Source organism: Lactuca sativa, chromosome 4 (genome assembly GCF_002870075.4).
Source record: "Lactuca sativa cultivar Salinas chromosome 4, Lsat_Salinas_v11, whole genome shotgun sequence".
NCBI lineage: Eukaryota > Viridiplantae > Streptophyta > Magnoliopsida > Asterales > Asteraceae > Lactuca > Lactuca sativa.
Genome location: NC_056626.2, coordinates 56,693,097 through 56,718,411, shown reverse-complemented (window position 1 = coordinate 56,718,411; position 25,315 = coordinate 56,693,097). Strand labels below are relative to the sequence as shown.

Here is a 25,315-nt window from a genome sequence, read left to right as displayed (position 1 = left end):
CCATGAACACCACCCCCTTCAATATTATTAGGTATTAAGAGCTTCTGTGTTTCCAGTTACCACTACCACTTTCCATTAACGCTTGTTTTCTTCTTTTTATCAAAAGGCCGGTGCCCACACCCACCAGGCTAATTTATTTACAAAAAGTTGTCAGCAGACATAAGTTGATAGAATTTTACTAATAAAATGATAAATATGGATTATAGATCATTTGTAAACTAATAATTAATTTTTTGAATATCAGGTATGTATGACCTACAGTTAACCAGAGTTACAGAAACGAGGGTTTGGGTCAAAGTAACATAAAAAGTCTTGTAAAGTTGCGGTATTATCAGGCAAGTTCTATCTCCTCCTCTCTTTTGTCTTCCAAGCCTATCCTTTTATCTAATCGAATTTTGGTTTCTTTGAACTTCACAAACCCACATAATCTCAGGATTATCTGATTTTTACGTTTTATTTTTCAATATTCAACGGATTTGGGGTCCTTTATCTGGAAGTCTTTGTTTTATATAGCTCTAAGTTGTTCGATTCTTCATGTCATTTCAAATTTCGTGGTTTCATATAGTCGTACGGATTTAGTCGTAGCTTAATTTGGTGTTCTTCACTTGAATTTCTTGGTAGCTGTCCAAGATTGTTGTCGGTAAGTTTTTCTCATCTTTTTTGACTAATTTTTTTGAATGAATTTAGTTTGTCTGACGCTTTATTAATCTCATTTCTGCTATGAGTTTAAATTGTTTTGATCTTTTTATTGGACGATCTGGTTTCAGATGCTCTTATTCGAAAAAATAAATTCTGGAATAAAATTAGGGTTTTAAACCTAGAAAATTTGTTGTAATCGTCAGATAAAAATAATTGGAATAGAATTGTACCAACTTCATAAACATTATTACATTAATCAAAGGTTTTCTACAATTCTAGTTCATACTTTAGATTCATGGTGAGATATTGGCTTCCTCTTCATATGTTTTCCTCTTGCAATTTCGTTTTCTGCAGATACATAAACCATGAGTCGCTCAGAGGGACCTCACCGAGGATTTCTCCCGATTGGGAATCCCTTCAAGATGATGATGCCCAAAACTTCTCATCTCCCATCAACATTCCTAACTACATTCGAGAAAAATCTGGCCAAAAGATTTCAACAATTAAAGCCAAATCATCCAAACGATGTCATCACCTTTTCATGGATGAAATCCGCATTGTCTTCAATTTGTGATACACTTGATGATGTAAGGAAACTCATTGTAGATCTAGAGCTTCCAATATGCAGCTGGGATATAAAATGGGTGGATATGTATTTAGACAACAGTTTAAATTTACTTGATTTTTGCAGTGCTTTTGGAACTGATATCGTGAGGCAAAGATTCGGTTACGTGATGCTAAAATGTGCATTACTTGATCTTGATTCAGATAACCCACAAAAGCTAATGAAAGCATCTTCTTCGCTTCATGAATGGAGACAATATCACAACTCTTATCACAACTCAAAGCTACAAGATTGTTGTGATGTTATATCCAAGCTTGAACAAACACTCAACTTGCCCAAAATCAAGAACATACCCAAAGCCAAAGACTTGGTTCGAGCCATGTATGGACTCAAGGTTCAGACCATGTTCATCTTTTCCACATTCGTGGCTGCATTTTCAACTTTCCCTAGGGTTCTTGTCGAGTTGCAGGTTCCTAAACTGTATTTATGGCAAGAATCTTTTACAGAGTTGCAGGTGGTTGTCAATGGTGAAATCAAGAATGTATATAGTTCGAATGGGGTTTCTCCATTGATGGAGCTTCGAAGAATTGAGGAAAATGTGAAGAAGTTGTACCCTTTGCTTCATGAGGGTCTGGGTGATGTTAAAGATGAAGATTTCAAGAGTTATTGTTCTGAATTGATGGAGAATAATGAGAAGTTTTTGATTGGGTTGGATGAGATCAAATCAGAAATGGATCGATTTTTTAAAGTTGTGGTGAGTGGTCGGATGGCGTTGTTGGATAATTTTCAACAGCAACCACCAAGGAGTGGGGTCCAACAGGTTAGAATGTGACTTAATGTTTTTAGTGCATGTATGTATGTGGTGTTTTTGTTGAGGTTTTTTGGTGGATTATACATATTTGTATTTGTGTTCATTAGCATGTCATATATAACTAGTTTATACTATAATAACATTTTAAAAAGGTATTGGTGTCTGCTGTGTTGTTTTGACTTGACAGTTCTTAATAGAGAACGACTTTATAAAGAAATTCAAGAAAATGATCATGGTGTTTTGTTTCACAGAATATGCACCTTGTGAATAAAACATGTTATTAAATTATAATGCTCACTTTTTGAGTAAAGAATGACTTATGTTATCCAAGAATCTTAAAATTTTGTTGCAAATGGTTAAAGTGAGTGTCCTTTTGTAAAAAGAAAATGCAACATATGTCGAGAATATTTTTGACAAGATGAAGTTAGTTAACAATGTTTTTTTTTGAAGAAGATGCGTATCATCATGCATGTTATACTTTTATGTTTGTTTATCATCAAATAAGTAATCACATGTACCAACAAAATAAGTGGATAGTATATAACAATAAGGAGTTTGGTTTGTTTGTTTGCTCTCATCAACACAGAAGTAATGCAATAAGAATATGAGAATAATAAACCGATTCACATATCGTGCAAATACATCTAATCAGATACTTTTGACTTTGGTACAAGCCTTCACTTTTAACAATTAGTTTTGAATACTTTTGATATAAATCAGCACTATAAAAACATCTAAGCTATATAGCAAGTTAAAGTTTGATATACATAAGTAACATATGAAGCTTAAATCGGTCTAGGAAGTTATATAGTGAGAATGGTAGGTAGAAGATTGGTAATTGGGTTGTGATTATGTGTTTGACTTGGTAGTTGGTGTTAAAACTCTTTATTTCAAAGTTGTTGATATGCTCAAGGTTTGATTGCCATCATAGACTAGCTTTCTGTCTTTTCCGCAAAAGTAAATTGCTGACTGGGTAGAGGTTTGCCTATTTGATTTATATCGGTTTAGGACCGCGGTTAAATCTCTTATCTACAACACTGACCGCAATATCCAAAATCAACTGATATCGTGATAAAAATATAAGTGACACAAATTAAACAAGTACAACTCTCCTATTGATGAAGAATCAATGCATGAACTTTTACAGATAAAATTCACAACAAAATTCCTCAAACCTTAGACATATTATATCACTAAGTAATTAACACAATGAACAAACGAGAAAAAAACGCATAAAGAGAAGAATTCGACCGAGAACTCATAAAAGAACTCAACCAATAACTCATAAAGAGAAGAAATCAACCAAGAACAAGGATTTCTAGTTGAAAAGATGAAATAACAGAGAAATTGATCTGAATGTAAAAGTCTAACTCTCTAATGACTAAGAAACAATATATATATATATATATATATATATATATATATATATATATATATATATATATATATATATATATATATATATATATATATATATATATATATATATAGGCTTAGGTTATTTTATTCTAACTAATTATTATACGGATGTAGAAATGATTGTAGGTCAGTCATTTTACTTATTTTAAGAAATTGATTAATACATATTATTAAATTAAAAATAATTAAAAAATACCATCTAATTTCAATATAAGGGTATTTTAGACAATTGTGATAAATTTAAAAAAAGAAAATTCCATATTTTTGGGGATAATTAATTCTCTTGATTTTAAAATTCTGATTTTTTTTAATTAGTTCAATTTTAACTATAAAATAATTTTAATTTTTAATTAAACCCGATTTTATTCTGTCAGAATAACATTCTATTAGAATCATATTCTGTAGGAATGTCACGATACATATTTCTATTAGAATAATATTCTATGAGAATGCCAACACAGACTAATAACAAATTTTTGAATACAACTTAAATTTTTCATTACATTCTTAAAAAATAAAAATTTTATATAATATTTTATGACAATGAAACACTAACTAATAACAAACAAAAACATGTATATTATTCCACCTGAATATTCTAGCGGAATATATTATTACATATAGTCTTATCATTCAATTGTAGATTATTCTATCAGAATATAACAACGAATAGTTCTTTCTTTTGTGAAGACCAATGACCATTGTTCATCTGCATCCCACATGCCATCGTCTAATCTTCAAACCCTTGATCATCATGTTCTTTCCACCTGATGCGTTTCCGTGGAATGGAATTCATGATTCCTTGAGTCATTTCAAATACTCCAATACAAAATTAGCATTTTTTAGTGTTCTACTTTTATAAATATAAATCATGCATACCATAATATATCTACCGTGGATACCTGCCAAGATTGATGGACCACGGAAAAATGAAAATGCAATATAAAACTTCCATCCAACAAGAGGCCATGGCTTTCCCTAGTATTAAATTATAAATTAACAATTTGTGAAAGATTATATATAACTTGACCAGTAAAAGTAAGCATTTTTAATAATAATCTTATAGAAGCAGAGCAATAGCCTGCAAGATATTCTTCCAAATAAGGAACTCCTTGAGAAGTATCAATCATTTTAAAGCCTCCATTATGTTTCACTTTCTCATGTGAAATATCTCCAACTTAAAATTGTCGGAATGGAAGGACAAAATGGTAATTTACTTTTAGCTAAAAATGTTTTGTTAAGCTTCATGTATGATATACTAATAATAGTGAAAATAACAGGTTTACCATATAGATGTATGCAACATCACACATCTGGTTTCCAAGAGTGGACAACTCCCAATCAAGAATCCCAATCACTCTATCCTGCATTTCCAAATTTCTACAAAGTCTTAAAATACTAACAAAAGAAATATGTAATGAAAAAAATTATATATAGAAAATGAACGATTAAAAGCTTCAAAGAAACACACCTCAACAGGATGGAAAACAAGATTATCAATTCGGAAGAATCTTCAAAAGGAATATTCTCACGCAACCAGCCAATAGGTTGCAACATTTTAAGGTTTCTTTCAGATTTTCCTTCACCAATAGAAGCAATGTACTGGATTGACCATAATATTCAAGACCAATAGCATCAACATCAGTAGAATGAAGAGAAGTTAAAGCTTTAGCAGTAGCATCGTATAAAGCTCGCCTCCTATTGGGTGTTATACCCTAATATAAAAGGAATAGATCAACTGAATATGTACTTGAAGCAATTAACAAAACAAACCAAAAACGGGAGGAAGGTTATTATAATATGTACCTACCGCCATAGCAGCATTCTGATATTCTTTGAAGATGTCAACTGAAGGAAATCGAACAGACAAGTTGTGTGTCATCACCAAGGAAGCCAAGGAACAATTTACAGGACTTCGATTATGATACTAAGAACAATACGAGGATGGTGTGGTAGGCGTGCAATGCACGTGCTTCACCATAACAAGAGGAGCGGGAGGATAAGTTGTTTCAGAGAGAGAAAACCTGACGATCTTCTTTGGGCGTTGGTCGATGGAACTCTCCGTTAGTAATACCTCTCCCTCCGCTATTGAGTGACTTCTAGATTTTGTGTTGCTAGATGACGGAGATGAAGAAGTGAATTTCTAGATGATCGGAAATGTGATTTGGGGAGAATGGAAACGACTACTATTATTGTTTTGAGGTTTGATAGGTTTGGAGGCGGAGGGCAGAGACGAAAAGGCAGCAGCAGAGTCAATTACAGCATACAGAGCTTCGTCGTCGAGATTGTTGTCATTTAGGGTTTGGCATATCGGCGAGATAATCTCTCGAAGATGGAGTGATTGACAATTGTGGTAGGGTTGCAGATCGAGTGGTGGAGGACCGACAATGAAGGGTCAAATGATGTTAGTGTTCGACGATGGAGATGATGATGGTGGTGGTGGCCGGCAGCCAAGAGGACGGTGCTTGGATTGAGTTGGGGGCGAAGAATCAAGATTGGGGCAAATAGGGTTTTTAAGATTAGTGGTAAGCATGCACAAATGATTTAAGGACTAGAAAATGACAAAAATAGTCATTTACATTAATTGCATTACAAAAATAGCTAAAAAAAATCGAAATTACAAAAATAGCCTCCCATTTCGCAGATGAGAATGTCCCATCTGCGAAATGGGCTTCTCATCTGCGAAAGTACAAGTACCTAAAGCACAGTTGTGCTTTAGGTACTTGTACTTTCGCAGATGAGAATTTTTTTTTTTTTTTAATTTTTTCTGTATAAATAGGGTTAATTTCGCAGATGGAGTAGGTCCATCTGCGAAATCCTCTGAGCCTATCTGCGAAATGGTGTAATTTTTTTATTTTTTTATTTTTTTTTATTTTATTTTTTATTTTTTTAAGTTTGACTATGAAATGAATTGGTTTGACTACGAAATGAGCTTTGCTATATAAAAACTTTTGTAGAAAAAATATCATTTTGGTTGTTATTTGTTTGTCTTGTAAAGAAATACTCTCTACAATTTGCTCAAAAAATGATTGAATATTTGGTTTGTCTTGTAACCGGTGGGAGATGGCAAGTTAATGGAACTAATCTGGAATACATATGTCCACAGGGAGGTATTTCTGAACTTGCTTTGATATTTTCTGAGTATATTAGTTATAGTGATTTTGTATCTTTGGTAAGAAGCAAAATTGGTTTGTTAGACAAATATAGAATTAGTCTTCGTTTCCACCATCCTGAATTAAATTATTATATAGCTATAGTTGAAGACGTGGATGTTAGAATGTTGATAAACGTAATCAAATGTAGTGGAGGAAGGGCTATGAAAGTGTTTGTGGTGGTTGATGAAGTTGAGGAGGTTAATGGGGGCGGTGAAATTGGAAACCAAGTTGTTGGTAATTTATGCAGTTATAAAGGGAGCAACGATCCGATAGGTACTTTCAATACTCCTAGTGTACCTCAGTTTCACAGTGTTGCTGAAAATGTTAATGTTAGTTATTCACCTATTCACTATGTGGATCCCGAGAATTACAAGTATCTTGGTGATGATGATGTTGGTACATATCTTAATCATGTGGGTGGTCGTTGTGATGATGTTGCCGAACAAGAAGTTAAACTTATGAATAGGCGTGTGGTAGATAAAACTAAAAAGAAAAAAAAATTCAACTCAAAAAAATGAAAAAAATCATGTTTACGGGCATTATGTTGATGTTGGTGATGTATGTTTAGATATAACCGAGCTACAAAGTAATTCCGATAGAGATGAGTTGGGTGATGAAGTTAAAGCTAAGTATCCCGATAACCTTTTTCACGGTATGCCCCCTGTACCAGCATGGCCAGTTGATATTAATGAAGATATCCCAACACAGATGGTAGACATTAATCTTCAAAAGATTCAATGTGAGAGTATATTTAAAAACAAAGAACTTTTAAAGCGATGTACTGGTAAAAAATGTCTTCGAGAAGGTTTCCAGACGAGGACAAGTAGATCCACCAAATCAAGGTATGAAGCTGTGTGTGTTTTGAAAAATTGTTCTTGGTTACTAAGAGCAAAAGCAATTAAAAATACTGATGGACTTTTCCAAGTGAATAAATTTGTTGATGTACACACATGTTCTTCAACATTGTTGCAACCTAATCATCGACAAGCAAACAAATATGTTTTGGGTGAATATGTTGCTGATGTTTTGGCTGAAGACTATAGTAGAGTTTATCGGGGAAAAGAAATTGTTAATGATATGAATGCTCAATTGAATATCAATATCTCATACCATCAGGCATGGCGTGCGAAGCAATATGCATTGTTGTCGTTAAGGGGTACGAAAGAGGATTCTTTTACCAAACTTCCGGCGTATTGTCACAACTTGGCCAAACATAATCCGGGTACTGTCACACATATTAAAACAGATGCTGATGACCGGTTTGAGTTTTTGTACGTCGCACTCGGTTGCTCGGTTAGTATTATCATGTCCTAATTTTTTTTAATATTTATTTTGGTGTATTTGAATAGATATACAATGTATTGTAGGTACGAGCTTTTGTCAATTTTTGTAAGCCGACCCTAGTAGTAGATGGAGCTCACCTAAAGGGCGAGTTCAAAGGTACCATGCTACTTGCAGTTACTAAGGACGGACAAAATCAAATATTACCGGTTGCATATGGTATATGCAAAAATGAGTGTACTGATTCTTGGACATGGTTTTTTCAAAAACTACGTGATTGCATAGGAAATATGCAGGAGCTTACAATTATATCTGATAGGTCTCCATCTATAGCAACATCCGTTGCCAACATTTTTCCTCACGCTCATCATGGAATATGTGGTGTCCATTTGTATTTCAACATAGTATCTAGATTGGGCAAGAGTAAGACGGTTAAAGGAATTTTTTGGGAGGCGTGTAGGGCGTACACAGTTGATGCTTTTGATGCTGCCATGGATGTTATGAAAAAAGACAAAAGAACCAGTATGGGAGTACTTAAAAAGTATAAATCCAGAAACCTGGTCAATGGCACATTTTAAAGGGAACCGATACAATCTTATGTCGTCCAACAGTGCGGAGTCTATAAATGCATTATCTAGACACGCACGTAAGGTGCCAATACTTATGTTGATTGATTTTTTTCGTGCTACAATGCAACAATGGTGGTTTCAAAGACGTAGCTTTGCATGTATTATGTAAATTTGTAATATTAATGTTTTATTAGTTTCGATGTTATTGATTTTAACTTCTTCATTTTGGCTGTTTTTTTAGCGGAAGCAACAACAACACTTACCCCTTGGGCGGATGAAGTTGTAAAAGAAAACAAGAAAACTTTTACCAAATGGGATGTTCGCATGATCTCAAATACGAAATGCGAGGTCAAAAAGGGGGCACAAAATGTGATTGTTGATTTTCAACATATGACATGTACATGTAGGCATTGGCAAGTTGATGGGATACCCTGTGGTCATGTCATAAGATGTTTAACAGTGAACAATTACCAAGACTGCTCGAGGTTTGCATTAAATGCTTACCTTACCGAAACACTGAGGAAAACATATGAGGAATCAATAAACCCTCTGCCGAAGCCATCCGAATGGGAGATCCCCGATGATTTGATGATTGTTAAGCCACCTATAATGGATAAACGTCAGCCAGGCAGGCCAAGAAACACATACCGCATTCCATCCCAAGGCGAGGGTCCAATTATAAAAGAGTGTTCTACATGTGGTCAACTAGGACACACGAGAAATAATTGTACTGGAAGGGCGTCTGGTAGCAGAGCAGGTCACATAATTTCTACTGCAGAAATGGCATATAATATTGGTGGTTCAGCGGGTTGCTCACAAACCCATAACGTTGATTTTGATATAAAACAACCTTGAAATTTAGAGTAATGACGAGTTGTTAGCTTATTATGTATTGTAATATTTTTATTAACTCTTACAAGACATTGCTATGCTTTCATATTTTAGTTAAGTTTGTTGATTATAACAATGAATGAAGCCTTTATATTATAAAATATAGTTTGCAGATTTATTTTAACAGTTACAACATGTTATTTAAAAAAAACAACAAATGATCCTTTGGCAACCTAATCTGTTTCATGATAATATTACAACAACTTTATAACTAATTTTTAAATTCAGGGAACTGCAACGGGTACTTCTCTTTCTCCATTGTTATATAGTCATCCCTAATTCTCATTTTGTCTTCGAAACGATCCTTTTTTACCATAATGTGTATCAACTGCTCATCCTTCTCAGCAAGCCGTTTTTCAGTCGTTTTGATTGCCTTCTTACTCTTTTTATCCAATCTTTATGATCTTTGATTTTGTTTTTATTGAGGTCAATCCATTCTTCAGCTTGTTTGCATTCCGAACCTATATCATTAGCAAGTTGAGTGAGAAGTCGGGATGACTCTTTGTCCTCTTCTTGTTGTGCTTCAGCCTTCTTTAATTCTTCAAAATTTTCATGTGACATATATGACCCGGCTGAAGAGGGTGTAAAAAAAGGGTCTACCGAATCACAGTAGTAACAATCTACTTCGTTGCATGAGCAAATTTCGAATTTGTGTGAGGAACTCATAATAAAATCGATATTGTATTAAACTGGAGCAATAAGTGGTATTTATACATACTAGACAGTAATGAGAAGTCCAACTTTGAAATGACTAGACAGTAATGACAAGTCACTGTAGTAACCTGCACATCTCAGTGGGTCCCTTAAGTGACAAGAGATAAATGACAGTTTGACATGACAAAACACTGCATAAAGCTGAAATTCGTATTCCAAATATAACCATTTCGTAGTCAAAGTATTATTTCATAGTCTATTTATTTATATAAATAGATGTTTAAGATCTATAAACCAAACACCCAAATCACCTAAACGAAACGAATTCCCATTATTAGAAATGTCGTCGAATGCAGCAAGTTTTTCGAATGAAGTACCTGGTTCCAATTCTGAAAGGCCATGGACGACAAACGAGGTGTTAGTTCTAACACGGTGCTGGCTAAGTGTTAAGGATGGTGAACCGTTACTTGCTCCCCCGCATTGCCTAATTGGTGATGAATGGAGTCGCATCACATCTTTGTTTAACCATGAGATGGGAGAAGGGCAAAAAAGAGAAAAATCAGATGTTGTTACTAAGTGGACGGATGTAAAGGAAGAAGTGACATGGTTCAATCGAGCATGTAGTTATGCGAAACGTAACAATGTTCGTTGTCGTGACGAAGAAGAGTTCTTGGAAGTTGTTACAGAGTTTTACATCTTTGAGCATGAGGGCAGAGACTTTGAATATGAGGAAGTTTGGAAGGTTGTTAGAGATAAACAATATTTCAAGTAGACCGCTCTAATTTGTGTTAAGAATAAGCCATGGACTTGTGTTTTACGTTAATGCTTTGTTCGTATTATGTCGTTGTTTATCATGTAATTGTTGTGATGTTTTAATGGTTCATGGAATCTTGTTACTAATGTATTCTAATATATTTTGATAACTAATGCAATGGCCATTTATTAACTCAAGTTAATCATACGAGTTTCTCACATAATAAACTAAAATATATTAACTCAAGTTAATCATACGAGTTTCTCACATACTAAACTAAAATATATTTTAAACATATGAAATACATACGAATTACATACGAAATACATGAAAATAACCTAGTACTCACATAATAAACTAAAATAGATTTTAAACAAACGAAATACATACGAAATACATAAGAAATACATTAAAATAACCTAGTACATGAAACTAACCTAGTACTCAAATAATAAACTAAAATAGATTTTAAACAAACGGGATATATTTCAAAATATTCCAAGGGGCTTCAAACTGGAATTCCAACCCGTTACTTAATGACTTGTATTCCTCCTTAGCAGCTTCCAAGATGACATCCTCAGTAGCATTTAAACGGGTGTCGTCAATTTTGGTATAAAGATCGTTGAATAATAGAACTTCAGTTTTCATTTCATACCATCTTGCTAAGATGTCTAGTTCGTCACGATCGTTTCTTGTAGCCATTCGGTTTTCAGCATTGAAAATATTTGTTAAACGGCTCCAAAACATTTGATCGTTCAACTTGCTTGTCTCGTACACATGAATATAAGCATGTGTAAGAACCAAGAACTCTTCATTGCTCCATGATATAGAAGTCATTTGGATTGAAACAAAGAGAGTAGAATCTAAAAAACAATATTTGAACAACTATATTGGTTAATTTAATAAAGTATTGCATGTAACTTATGGTCAATTTATAGTCAAAATTAACTGACGAATGCAGTGTACTATACTTATAACACAACAGATCACTGTTTGAGTTGACAATTCATCCCCGGTTGAATGACAACACAATACATTGCTGTTTGAGTTGACAAGTCATTGCACCAGGAAAGTAAGGAGTCGTTATAAATAGATTTCAATATCCGTTGTAATTGTATTCTATTACTTCCCTCCTTGCAATTATGGACTCACCACGTATATGGAGGAACGTAGAGGAGGTCGCTTTGGTTCAAGTTTGGATTACAACTGTAGAGGTGGATTTTCCACCGGGTCCCCCACAAGTTCGTGTTGGATCATTTTGGTCTCATGTCTGTCATTTGTTTCACCATTTAATGAACCGCACTCAATATCGAAGAAGAAGAGATGTCAAAGCGAAGTTTCTTGATATGAAAATGAAGGTGAAACAATTTCAACGTATTTATAACGAGTTGGATAACGAACATGCAAATACGGATGAAGACATTCTACGACAGGTGGCTTTGGAAATATACCGCTTTCAATACGATGGTAGCGAGTTTACCCACTTAGATGCATGGAATGTTTTAAAGAATGTCCCTTATTTTTAATATGCATGTTGGTTAAGTTAATTGTTTTTCGTTATTTAAGTTGTTTGTTGTTGTATGTGTCTAGTCGTTACTATTTAATAAACGTCCATTTCTTTTAATGTATGTTGTTTCCTCAATAGTAAATATTTAGAACGAAATAAAATATAAATGGGGTACATAAATAACTAACACATAATACGACATAAAAAATAAACTAGGTACATGGATAACTAATACGTAACACAACACTAAAAAGAAAACGGGGTACATAAAAAACTAATACATAATACTACATAAAACATAAATGTGCTACATGAATAACTACTGCATTGAGGGAGGTAACACGACCACCGGTTCATTTGGTATTTCCCAATGCTCATATGATGGTATACCATTCACCAACTCAGATCCATATGCAACTCGATACACATAATTAGTGAACTTGTAATCAACCATTCTCTGAATGGACTCAGATGTACGGGTTCTTAGACATGCTATAGCGTGGCCACATGGTATACCGCTTTTTTGCCATTTACCACAACTACATACCCTTCGTTCAAGTTGTACGTTGCTGGTGGCAAAAGTGTCATCGACTTCAAATGTATCCCCATACAAACGTCTTGCATTACAATTATAAGACTTGTTGAGACTTTTTTGAACCTTACTCTCAACGTTAGGGGTCAACCCACCAGACAACCTCCCTGTAAAATTTGATATTTTAATAAAAATAGCAGCACAATAAAAAAAACAAAATATAACAATCTCCCTTACCAGCCAGTTCGGCCCGTTCACGTAACAGCCCGAAATCTCAGGTATTATTAAATTATGTTTTTGGGGTGATTTAAGAGGGGACTCGGCGAGTTGGAGCCTAGACTCGCCGAGTAGGATCGCAGACTTGGTCGCGGGTCCGCGACTGAACTCGACGAGTCCAGATATGGACTCGGCGAGTCGACGCTGTTTAGCGGAAACCCTAACCGTTCAGGCTTGGGACGTATAAAAGGGGTCCATTGGCCGTCATTGTTCGTTTTAGCCTTCTGAGAAAAACCCTAAATCGATTTAGTGCAGCTGGAGCAAGGATCTTAGGCCATTGTTGGTTATAGAAGAGTGGTTGTGCAAGGAAGAGGAAGGATTGGCTAAAAGAGCAGCAAGGGGTCACATTCTGAGGATTGGGAATACAGAGAATACATCATCCAGGTAAGAATTCGTGTATGCTCTGCTATATTGATGTATTTATGAAATTAGGGTTTATAGAACCCATTTAGTGATTTGATGAAGTAATGCCTTGTTACCCCACGACTATAATCTTGTATTAGGACCTTTAGAGGTCCAGAAGGTCCCATGCATGTGTACTTCGGGACGAGACCTATCTCAGGAAGCAGTTACTCGTCTGCATGGCATGGACTCGCCGAGTTGTTCTTCAGACTCGGCGAGTAGCTTGAAGATTTACTGGGACTCGCCGAGTTGTTCATCAGACTCGGCGAGTGGAGTCGGGGTGGCCCCGCGATTCTTCCACGAGGACCTCGTCGAGTCAAGAGGAATATTCGACGAGTAGAAAGGGAATATTCAGGAATTTGTGAGGACGACTAGACTCGCCGAGTCGCCATGGTACTCGCCGAGTCCAGTCGAGTTGACCGTTGACCGTTGACCAGAGTTGACCTAAGTCTGACTTCTTAGGGATAGTCACACTTAGATGATATGAGTGCTAATGAGTTATGTAATGCTATAGGAGGGTTGTAGCTCGTTGGTTTGTGCACGAGTGATTTCAGGAGTTGCTAGCTTTCAGTATTTACGAGGTGAGTCTTCTCACTATACTGTACCCGGAAGGGTTTGATTGTGTGACCGGAAGGTCGAATATGATATGTGATATGTATGCTATATGTGGTAAGTTATCTGTTATATGTGCTATGTATGTTATGTGGACCGAAAGGTCCGGGCCGGAAGGCGATTATGTTATGGGCCGGAAGGCGATTATATTATGGGCCGGAAGGCATTATGTTATGGGCCGGAAGGCGATATGATGTGTGATGGACCGGAAGGTCGGCGTGGGTAAGGCCGGAAGGTTTACCCAGCAGGGACGGAAGTCCCCTGAGACACATGGACCGGAAGGTCGGGCCTGGAAAGGCGTATGTGCGTAAGTTGTATATTGGGGAACTCACTAAGCATTTATGCTTACAGTTGTTATGCATGTATTTCAGGTACTAGCGAGGACCGTGGGAAGGCGCCGGCGTGATCGATACACACTGAAGATGGTTTTTAGGATCTTGGGATTTTGAATATATATGTATTTGACAGAATACTTAACTATTTATGCCTTGTCTTAAATGGAATTAATTATGTTTTAAAAATGAAAAATTTGTTTGAAAATTTGAGTTGTTACAATTGGTATCAGAGCCTTGGTTTGAGGGATTCGGGTGCACCTTCGGGGGTAACTGAACTCAAACCGAGGATTTGAGGAAACTTTTCAAATAAAGGCATAAACTTTTGTAAATGGTTTTGTGGTAAGCAAGAAAGAAGCAGTGTGTACGATCAGTCAGCGCCCGAACGGTAAAGATCCCCAAAATACCTTACAATATTATATGATATGAATTGTTATGCATGCTAGAAGACTAGGTATTCATGATAGGACTAGAGTGGCCTGATTTGTGATGCCTTAGTCTAGGGAAGTTGCCTATATGAGATGCTTTGCTAGTATGCGGGTAGATAGAGCGTATCAGAAGTAGAGTACTCACTATCTGGAGTTTGGGGAGGAGGACTTGGGATGAACATTGATGCGGTGTGGTCGGTAGTATTGGGCCCGTACTACCGAGGACACCGGGTCAGTGGGAGGCCCAAGTAAGAATCCCTGGATATCTGGGACTGAGTAGGGTTGCGTGTCGAGTACGATTATACTCGGTAGAATCTCTGATAGTTTTATGTTGTATTTCAGAGATATCATGGTTAGACCGCGCCACGGAGCGAGTACGAGCAGTGTGAGTGACGAGGATATTCGTCAAATGATTCACGAGGAGGTGGCGGCGGCGATCCGGGCCGAGATCCCGGAGATGTTTGGGTCTATCAAGACCACCCTGATGGAGACGTTCGACGAGCGGTACGCCGCACTGACTGAGGCTGCAACCGCTGCAGCTACCGCAGCTGTGGCCGCTGCTAGGCCACAGGGGGGCGACTCATTGCTGTTCCGGGAGTTCAGCAACACGAAGCCACCAGAGTTCGATGGGACGCAGGATCCGATTGCTGCGATGAGGTGGATCGCGGATATAGAGGGGTGCTTCTATACTTGTTCATGCCCGGAGCACCTGAGGGTACGGTTCGCTTTGAACCAGCTCCGTCTGGGAGCGAAGGACTGGTGGAAGTTCGTGACAGCGAATTTCACTTTGGCAGAGACTACAGCGGTGACATGGGAGGGGTTTACTGCCATGTTCAGGGATGAGTACGTTCCCCCGGTGGAGAGGGAACGATTGGTGCAGGAGTTCTTAACCCTCAAGCAGGGTACCGATTCTGTTGCGGTGATTACACGGAAGTTTCATGAGAGGGCGATGTTTTGCCCTGAGCTGGTGTCCTCAGAGCAGGCTCGGATGAGCCGATACTTAGGTGTCTTGAGGAGGGATATTCGGGAGTTTGTGTCAAACTCCACTTACCATACTTTTGCTGAGCTTCAGGCGAATGCCAGGAAGCGCGAGATCGAGTTGGAGACCCAGGCTAGGGAAGAGGCCGAGTCTCAGCGGGTGGATCGGCGACCGGCTCAGTTCCAGCCGGCAGCCAAGCGGACCAAGTCCGCTGATTCGAGGACAGGAGGTTCGAAGGGTCGCACTTGCGGGAAGTGCGGCAAGAGTCATGATGGGGTATGTCGATCTGGTGCTTGCTACAAGTGTGGCAAGGAGGGGCACATTGCTAGGGAGTGCCCCAAGGGATTTTCGGTTTGCTTTCATTGCAACCAGACTGGCCATAGGAAGGCCGAGTGCCCTCAGCTTCTTCAGGGATCTGCACCTGCTGCCGGAGTTCCTGCGACTCGACCGGTGAAGGCCGAGGCCCCGAGGGCTCGGGGAAGAGCCTTTCAGCTGACTGCGGAAGAGGTCCGCGCTGCGCCCGATGTTGTGGCAGGTATGTTGTAATTCATGTAATTATTTTAATGTCGATATGTTATGCTTATGTTATTATGCGCGTAGGTACTTTCCTTGTGAACTCTGTGCCTGCCTTAGTGTTATTTGACTCGGGTGCGAGTAGGTCCTTTGTGTCCTTGGCCTTTAGTCAGCATATTGGCGTTAGTCGTGAGTCGTTGAGTCGACCTTTGAGAGTCTCTATAGCTGACGAGAAGGTGATTTGTGCTACGGAGGTTCTTCGGGGATGTGTACTAGAGATTTTCGGGGTTGGATTCCCGATTGATCTGATTCCTATCGCGATGGGGGATGTCTGTGTCATCGTGGGCATGGACTGGATGTGCCGGTTCGGCGCTGTCATCGACTGTGAGCGTCAGTTGGTGACTATACGAGACCCTAGAGGGGGAGTTCTTTCGGTATACGACGAGGGTACCCGTTCGGGATCAGCTTTTTGTTCGGCCGCCAGGGCGAGACAGTGTCTACGGCAGGGCTGTAAGGGTTTCGTGGCGTATGTGATGGATACGCGGGAGGTTTATGAGAAACCGAAGTCAGTTGAGGAAGTTCCGGTGGTGCGCGAGTTTCCAGATGTCTTTCCCGAGGAGTTGCCGGGAGTACCACCTGTGAGGCAAGTAGAGTTTAGTATCGATCTGGTTCCGGGGGCAGCGCCTATTGCCAAAGTGCCCTATCGTCTTGCCCCTCCAGAGATGCAAGAGTTGTCCTCGCAACTCCAGGAGTTGCTGGGAAAGGGATTCATTCGGCCGAGCAGCTCGCCATGGGGAGCGCCTATTCTGTTCGTCAAAAAGAAGGATGGTTCACACCGGATGTGCATTGATTACCGGGAGTTGAACAAGCTAACGGTCAAGAACCGTTACCCGTTGCCGAGGATCGATGATTTATTCGATCAGTTGCAGGGAGCATCTTGGTTTTCCAAGATCGATCTGAGGTCAGGATACCATCAGGTGAGAGTACGGGATGAAGACGTCCAAAAGACAGCGTTTAGGACGCGATATGGACATTATGAGTTTGTGGTGATGCCTTTTGGACTCACCAATGCCCCGGCTGTGTTCATGGATCTCATGAACAGGGTATGCAGGCCGATGTTGGATCGGTCGGTGATCGTATTTATCGACGACATTCTGGTGTATTCGAGATCGAGAGAGCAGCATGAGGAGCATTTGAGGGAGGTCCTTGAGGTATTGAGGTCGGAGAAACTTTATGCAAAGTTCTCCAAATGTGACTTCTGGTTGCGGGAAGTCCAGTTTCTAGGACATGTGGTTAATCAGAAAGGGATATTGGTCGATCCGGCCAAGGTTGAGGCGGTGATGAGTTGGGAGGTGCCGAAGTCACCCTCTGAGATCAGAAGTTTCCTTGGGTTGGCAGGGTATTATCGGAGATTTATCCAGGATTTCTCCAAGATCGCAGTGCCACTCACCAGATTGACCCGGAAGGGTGTTACGTTCTCATGGGGGCCCGAACAGCAGACCTCCTTTGAGACACTTCGCCAAAGATTGTGCGAAGCCCCGGTATTAGCTCTTCCAGAAGGGATGGAAGATTTCGTGGTATATTGCGATGCATCGATTTCGGGATTGGGTGCAGTGTTGATGCAGAGGGGTCATGTGATAGCTTATGCGTCAAGGCAGCTGAAGCCTCATGAGACGAGATATCCCACGCATGATTTAGAGTTGGGGGCAGTAGTGTTCGCTCTCAAAATTTGGCGTCACTACTTGTATGGGGTTCGATGTACGATATACACGGACCATAAGAGTTTGAAGTATTTGATGGATCAACCCAACCTAAATATGCGTCAGAGGAGGTGGTTGGATGTGGTCAAGGATTATGATTGTGAGATCCTGTACCACCCAGGCAAGGCTAATGTGGTAGCCGATGCATTGAGTCGCAGGGCGGAGAGCACTCCATTGCGAGACGTATGCTTGAGACTGACTGTGATGACTCCAGTATTGGACGCTATTCGTGGGGCCCAGGCAGAGGCTGTGCGACCAGAAATGCAGAAGAAAGAGCGGGTTGTGGGGTTAATCTCAGAGTTTGGCAAGGATAGTCGAGGCCTTATGACGTTTCAGGGTCGGATTTGGGTGCCGTTCGTGGGCGGTACGCGTATTACGTTGATGGAAGAGGCTCATAAATCGAAATTCTCGATCCATCCCGGTGCTACAAAGATGTATTTGGATTTAAGGAAGGAATATTGGTGGCCCTGTATGAAGAGGGACGTGGCATGGTTCGTTGAGAGGTGCTTGACCTGCCGTAGGGTTAAAGCTGAGCACCAGAGACCGCATGGCAAGTTACAGCCATTGGAGATCCCCGAGTGGAAGTGGGAACAGATCACCATGGATTTTATCACCAAATTGCCAAGGACTGCTAGGGGAGTTGACGCAATTTGGGTGATTGTGGATAGGTTGACGAAGAGTGCACACTTCATTGCCATCAGTGAGAGCTCTTCGGCGGAGAAATTGGCGGAGATATACGTAAGAGAGGTGGTATCTCGGCACGGGGTGCCGATCTCGATTGTGTCAGATCGTGATGTGCGCTTTACTTCCAGATTCTGGAAGAAATTCCATGAGGAGCTGGGTACTAAATTGCATTTTAGTACCGCATACCATCCCCAGACAGACGGTCAGAGCGAGCGGACAATCCAGACACTGGAGGACATGCTCCGAGCGTGTGTGTTAGACTTCGGGGGTAGTTGGGATGCGTATTTACCATTGGCAGAGTTTTCCTACAACAACAGCCATCATTCGAGCATTGGTATGCCGCCTTTCGAGCTGTTGTATGGTAGGAGGTGTCGGACTCCCATTTGCTGGGGAGAGGTGGGACAGAGAGTGATGGGCAGCACGGAGATCATACTCCAAACGACAGAGCATATTCAACAAGTGAGACAAAGATTATTGACTGCCCAGAGCCGACAGAAGAGTTATGCAGACAGGCGCCGATCCGAGCTTGAATTTCAAGTCGGCGACTTCGTTCTCCTGAAGGTCTCTCCTTGGAAAGGAGTGATTCGGTTCAGGAAGAGAGGCAAGTTGGGGCCCCGGTATATTGGGCCATTTCGTGTGATTGCAAGGATAGGTCGGGTAGCCTATCGGTTGGAATTGCCAGCAGAGTTGGGTCAGATCCATGACACTTTTCATGTGTCGCAGCTGAGGAAGTGCATAGCCGATGAGTCGGCAGTGGTTCCATTGGAGGATATTCAGGTGGATGCGAGCCTGAATTACGCAGAGAGACCAGTGGCTATCAGGGATCGGAAGATCAAGGTTCTGAGGAACAAGGAGGTACCTCTGGTGTTGGTTCAATGGCAACACCGTAAGGGATCAGAAATGACTTGGGAACCGGAGCGCGAAATGCGGGAGCAACATCCGGAACTATTTGCAGAGCGAGACTTCGAGGGCGAAGTCTAATCCAAGTGGGGGAGAGTTGTAACAGCCCGAAATCTCAGGTATTATTAAATTATGTTTTTGGGGTGATTTAAGAGGGGACTCGGCGAGTTGGAGCCTAGACTCGCCGAGTAGGATCGCAGACTTGGTCGCGGGTCCGCGACTGAACTCGACGAGTCCAGATATGGACTCGGCGAGTCGACGCTGTTTAGCGGAAACCCTAACCGTTCAGGCTTGGGACGTATAAAAGGGGTCCATTGGCCGTCATTGTTCGTTTTAGCCTTCTGAGAAAAACCCTAAATCGATTTAGTGCAGCTGGAGCAAGGATCTTAGGCCATTGTTGGTTATAGAAGAGTGGTTGTGCAAGGAAGAGGAAGGATTGGCTAAAAGAGCAGCAAGGGGTCACATTCTGAGGATTGGGAATACAGAGAATACATCATCCAGGTAAGAATTCGTGTATGCTCTGCTATATTGATGTATTTATGAAATTAGGGTTTATAGAACCCATTTAGTGATTTGATGAAGTAATGCCTTGTTACCCCACGACTATAATCTTGTATTAGGACCTTTAGAGGTCCAGAAGGTCCCATGCATGTGTACTTCGGGACGAGACCTATCTCAGGAAGCAGTTACTCGTCTGCATGGCATGGACTCGCCGAGTTGTTCTTCAGACTCGGCGAGTAGCTTGAAGATTTACTGGGACTCGCCGAGTTGTTCATCAGACTCGGCGAGTGGAGTCGGGGTGGCCCCGCGATTCTTCCACGAGGACCTCGTCGAGTCAAGAGGAATACTCGACGAGTAGAAAGGGAATATTCAGGAATTTGTGAGGACGACTAGACTCGCCGAGTCGCCATGGTACTCGCCGAGTCCAGTCGAGTTGACCGTTGACCGTTGACCAGAGTTGACCTAAGTCTGACTTCTTAGGGATAGTCACACTTAGATGATATGAGTGCTAATGAGTTATGTAATGCTATAGGAGGGTTGTAGCTCGTTGGTTTGTGCACGAGTGATTTCAGGAGTTGCTAGCTTTCAGTATTTACGAGGTGAGTCTTCTCACTATACTGTACCCGGAAGGGTTTGATTGTGTGACCGGAAGGTCGAATATGATATGTGATATGTATGCTATATGTGGTAAGTTATCTGTTATATGTGCTATGTATGTTATGTGGACCGAAAGGTCCGGGCCGGAAGGCGATTATGTTATGGGCTGGAAGGCGATTATGTTATGGGCCGGAAGGCGATTATATTATGGGCCGGAAGGCATTATGTTATGGGCCGGAAGGCGATATGATGTGTGATGGACCGGAAGGTCGGCGTGGGTAAGGCCGGAAGGTTTACCCAGCAGGGACGGAAGTCCCCTGAGACACATGGACCGGAAGGTCGGGCCTGGAAAGGCGTATGTGCGTAAGTTGTATATTGGGGAACTCACTAAGCATTTATGCTTACAGTTGTTGTGCATGTATTTCAGGTACTAGCGAGGACCGTGGGAAGGCGCCGGCGTGATCGATACACACTGAAGATGGTTTTTAGGATCTTGGGATTTTGAATATATATGTATTTGACAGAATACTTAACTATTTATGCCTTGTCTTAAATGGAATTAATTATGTTTTAAAAATGAAAAATTTGTTTGAAAATTTGAGTTGTTACAGTTCAGCATACTTTGATTTTATCGACGTGGTGGTTAACTCAATTATCGTTGTTATAGGAAACTCACGTGAGGATATAATTTGCAAAATTTCAGGGACGTCAATCGATTTAACATTGTAACGTATTTTTGGGAAAAATGCTCTTGTCCATTTTGAAATCGGTATATCGTCAAGCCAGTAAATTGGACTCATAAGCAAGGTGCAGAAAGGTGGTTGCCTACATGTACTTTGCAACCTTTCGAAACACAAGTAAAAATCATCAACGCTATATGCATTGCATGACTTTCAAAACAACGATTCGACTTCCGTATTGTTATGTCCGACAGACTCACGTATCTTTCGAGCTATATCTTTAGGACAATATCCATGATAGGAATCCGGGTAGGCACTCTCAACACCAAAGTCTATGTTACCACACAGGTTGCTTATGAAACCAACCTCTATGTCCTCACCTAAACAATCTCTTAACCTCATCATGAACCATCTCCATGATTCTTCACACTGTAAGGTTCCCAAACCAATTGCTAAGAGTAGTGGTTCATGATTTCCATCTAAAGCCACTGCGAAGTACATTGTTGTCAGAAAGCTCCCAAGAAGGAGTAAATAACCCACATATATGAGCGGTATCATGCACCTAAGGAAGGTACGAATCTACATAAAAACGAACACATATTAGTGATAAGTAACAACTAATCGAGATACATTACCATGAAATATTGTATAACTCAATATAAGAAGTATGTTATACCATGCAACCTAAAGCCACAAAACAGAATTGAAAGCGGTTGGTATCGGTTTTCTTAATGGCTGTGAAGGTATTAGGATTTGTTCTTTGAAGGTTATGCAAGAAAATTGGTAGTTGAGAAAAGGTTCTTTCGCTGTAACTACTCATTTTCAATACCGATGATTGTGCTCTACATTGATCACCCAAATGCAATTATAAATAGAAAATATTGTATCTCTACTGATCAAAATTCATAGTTTAACCTTTTAAATTCATAGTTGAACATTTTGAATTCATAGTCAAACCAGTTCATTTCATAGTCAAATTTCACTGACCGACATGACAATACTACAGAATGTACTTGTCTGCATTTCATAGTTGAACATTTTGAATTCATAGTCAAACCAGTTCATTTGATAGTCAAATTTCATTGACCGACATGACAATACTACAGAATGTACTTGTCTGCATTTCATAGTTGAACTTTTTGAATTCATAGTCAAACCAGTTCATTTCATAGTCAAATTTCACTGACCGACATGACAATACTACAGAATGTACTTGTCTGTATTTCATAGTTGAACTTTTTGAATTCATAGTCAAACCAGTTCATTTCATAGTCAAATTTCACTGACCGACATGACAATACTACATAATGTACTTGTCTGCATTTCATAGTTGAACATTTTGAATTCATAGTCAAACCAGTTCATTTCATAGTCAAAAAGAATTGTCGGTAATATGATTTATTCTATAAATGGGTGTCACTCATTATGAAAAAATTTAACTGAGAAAGTAACTCCGATTTAAAAGAATAAGAAGGCTAATGGCATACTGCAATTGCGGACGAGAACGTATCGTTAGGATTTCTGGTACAGCTAAAAACCCAGGAAGATTGTTTTATGCTTGCCCGTATTTGGTATCATGTTCTTACCGTCATTCAAATTTAAACCCTCATGTTTACATCACACAAATTTATTTTCTTACTGTGAATATTAAATTTAACAGGGACCAAAATGCGGGTTTATCAGTTGGGTTGATGAAGAGAAGGACCAATCTTCTATGGTAATAGCTAAAGTAGCTAACTCTAATAAGCTCTTTCAATCAGAAAATAAGAAGTTAAAGATAGCATTGGTTTGTAGTTGGGTGTTGTTCTTGGCAGTTCTTGTTTACAAGTTGTAAGGTTTTCAGTATTGTTTTTATGGTTTTGAAGTTGTTAGGTCAATAAATTGTTGTATTTGTAACGTTAAAACAAATGTTGTAGTCGTTCTTATGTTGTATGTATTGATAAGTAATTAGTAGGTCATTAAATTGTTGTAATTGTCGTAACGTTATATTTTTTGTCATCCGTTGAGTAAACTCTAAAAATAAACTAATAATGAAATCCAACATTAATTTGTATATACATTTATATAATCCAACTACATAGGAGCAAGACTAGACCCCCAAATAATTTTTGCCATCCGGAGACGGAACTCTAAAGCTGCGTTCTTTGGGTCAATAAGAACACGTATTGGTTGACCTGAAACCAATTGCTCCATAAACATACAAAGAAAAACACCGCAATCTCCCAAATGACTACTTTGTTGGGGAACGTTTTCTTCATAAATGAATTGCATATTCAATGGAATTCTTGGGATGTTCCTCCGGGCCCAATACTTAATCTTGTCCAAATAATTTGCCACCCGACGTTCAAATTTGGAAAAGATTCCTTCGGATTGGAATTTTTCATAAGCACCTCTACCAAGACTGTCATAAATATGCACTTCCATTGACGCTAATCGTAGTTCCCCAAATAGCCAATGATTAGGGGATGAATGAATCGGCAATAAGACCTGTATAAGGATCAGAAAATAAAATTATGTTTATTTACATCACAATACAAAAACATCACAATACAAAAACATAACAAAAAAACGATATTATTTTCAATATAAACTATTAAGTTTACCGTATCAACATCCCACCAAGCAACCATGAAGTTGGGGTACGTAGCAATACCAGCCATAAACGCCCGCCAGTCCTGTCCTTCTTCCAAAGCATGAGAAACAAAAAAATTTGGAGGCATTATTGTATGTCGGTCGCTCTCAAACCGTCTCTCCATCAAAAGTCGGTACCAAATGGTTATATGCTGCACACATGATACTTTTGTTATTGACTAAAAAACAATTAACTTTTAAAAGAATTAATTAACAATTTATTTACCGCTGACTCCAACCATCCGTCGTGTGTATGCCCAAACAATGAGCTCCAAAAATCTCTATCTAACACGAAATTAAACAAACGATGTTGCACATCATATGAATGCAATACATAATTTTGGATGACATCCTCACCGCCTGCTACGTAAGGTTGCAGGCGCAACATGGAGAAGTCATGAGCAACACCAAAAACTGGAGGAGGAACGGGGCTTGTTGATTTCATATCAACCTTCTTTTTTGTTCTTATTTTTTGCTTCGGTGTCGTGTGCAACTAAAAACAATATTCAAATGTTTAAATCTATATCTTTCTAGATAATTCACATAAACATAAAATCATCAGTTTATAAATAAAACGAATACCTCGGTGTAAAGAGGGCACAAATATTGTGATGGTTTTCGACTCCTCGGTTTATCGGATGTAACTTCTTTGTCATCATCATCATCATGAAAAAAATCTACATTTCCCGTTATTATTAGTTCGTCTTCGTCCGGCACATCATCATCAAATTTGTTCCCTGCATTGTCATTCCTCTCCTCCCACTCCTACATTAAAAATAATACTTTATACTTAATAACGAAATACACATAATTTAATAAGCAATAATATCTAAATAAACAAAATATTTATATTAATGTAACTATAATAACCTCTTTAACTTCACTATAATCGTTTACATCAAACACATCATCATCAAATTTGTTCCCCGCATACTGATTACTCTCCTCCAACACCTACATTAAAAATATAACTTTTTACTTAATAACGAAAGACACTTTATTAAAAAGTAATTATTAAAATCGTAAAGGTAACATCTATAACAACCTTGTCGTCTTGAGTATCACCAAAAACATTTTGAGTTGTATTGTTTTTATTCATCACTTCATCTTGCACAACCTATATTTTCAAATATAAAATATGAACACATGTATTCATATATGTTAATAAAATTTAATAAATAATGTAGCGTGTAACTAACCTGTCCATCATAATTTCTTTGTGACACTGTCGTATCATCAAAAA

General features: G+C 39.1%; 3 protein-coding genes and 1 long non-coding RNA gene across 5 annotated transcripts; 2 read left to right on the top strand and 2 right to left on the bottom strand.

The window, feature by feature from the left end:
• Window positions 1–320: 320 nt before the first annotated feature.
• LOC111878520 (protein BPS1, chloroplastic) lies at window positions 321–2,178 on the top strand. The gene is made up of 2 exons (XM_023875034.3): window positions 321–640; window positions 994–2,178. The coding sequence occupies exon 2, from the start codon at window positions 1,005–1,007 to the stop codon at window positions 2,034–2,036; it is 1,032 nt and encodes a 343-aa protein (XP_023730802.1). The 5' UTR covers window positions 321–640; window positions 994–1,004; the 3' UTR covers window positions 2,037–2,178.
• A 1,716-nt stretch (window positions 2,179–3,894) lies between these two features.
• LOC111878523 (uncharacterized) lies at window positions 3,895–5,954 on the bottom strand. 2 transcript variants are annotated; one of them, XR_002845820.3, is made up of 4 exons: window positions 5,241–5,954; window positions 4,906–5,149; window positions 4,721–4,798; window positions 3,895–4,412 (listed from the first exon to the last, which is right to left on the bottom strand). It is a non-coding gene; the product is annotated as an uncharacterized LOC111878523 (long non-coding RNA). The 2 variants fall into 2 exon arrangements; XR_006190317.2 differs by having other exon boundaries at window positions 5,245–5,954.
• Window positions 5,955–6,228: 274 nt separating this feature from the next.
• On the top strand, window positions 6,229–9,449 carry LOC128133822 (uncharacterized). Its single transcript, XM_052771345.1, has 2 exons — window positions 6,229–7,882; window positions 7,957–9,449. Exons 1-2 carry the CDS (start codon window positions 7,244–7,246, stop codon window positions 8,446–8,448), a joined length of 1,131 nt encoding a protein of 376 aa, XP_052627305.1. The 5' UTR covers window positions 6,229–7,243; the 3' UTR covers window positions 8,449–9,449.
• A 12,546-nt stretch (window positions 9,450–21,995) lies between these two features.
• On the bottom strand, window positions 21,996–24,102 carry LOC128133430 (uncharacterized). Its single transcript, XM_052770872.1, has 3 exons — window positions 24,045–24,102; window positions 23,570–23,928; window positions 21,996–22,020 (listed from the first exon to the last, which is right to left on the bottom strand). The coding sequence occupies exons 1-3, from the start codon at window positions 24,099–24,101 to the stop codon at window positions 21,996–21,998; spliced, it is 441 nt and encodes a 146-aa protein (XP_052626832.1). The 5' UTR covers window position 24,102.
• Between the last annotated feature and the right edge of the window lie 1,213 nt (window positions 24,103–25,315).

Coding starts and splice junctions, on each gene's coding strand:
- LOC111878520 (XM_023875034.3), top strand. CDS start 1,005: ATGAGTCGCTCAGAGGGACCTCACCGAGGATTTCTCCCGATTGGGAAT.
- LOC128133822 (XM_052771345.1), top strand. CDS start 7,244: ATGCCCCCTGTACCAGCATGGCCAGTTGATATTAATGAAGATATCCCA. Junction 7,883..7,956: donor ACGTCGCACTCGGTTGCTCG/GTTAGTATTATC, acceptor AATGTATTGTAG/GTACGAGCTTTTGTCAATTT.
- LOC128133430 (XM_052770872.1), bottom strand. CDS start 24,101: ATGGCTGGTATTGCTACGTACCCCAACTTCATGGTTGCTTGGTGGGAT. Junction 23,929..24,044: donor CTTGGTGGGATGTTGATACG/GTAAACTTAATA, acceptor ATCCTTATACAG/GTCTTATTGCCGATTCATTC. Junction 22,021..23,569: donor CCAAAGAACGCAGCTTTAGA/GTTCCGTCTCCG, acceptor GTTTTTATGTAG/ATTCGTACCTTCCTTAGGTG.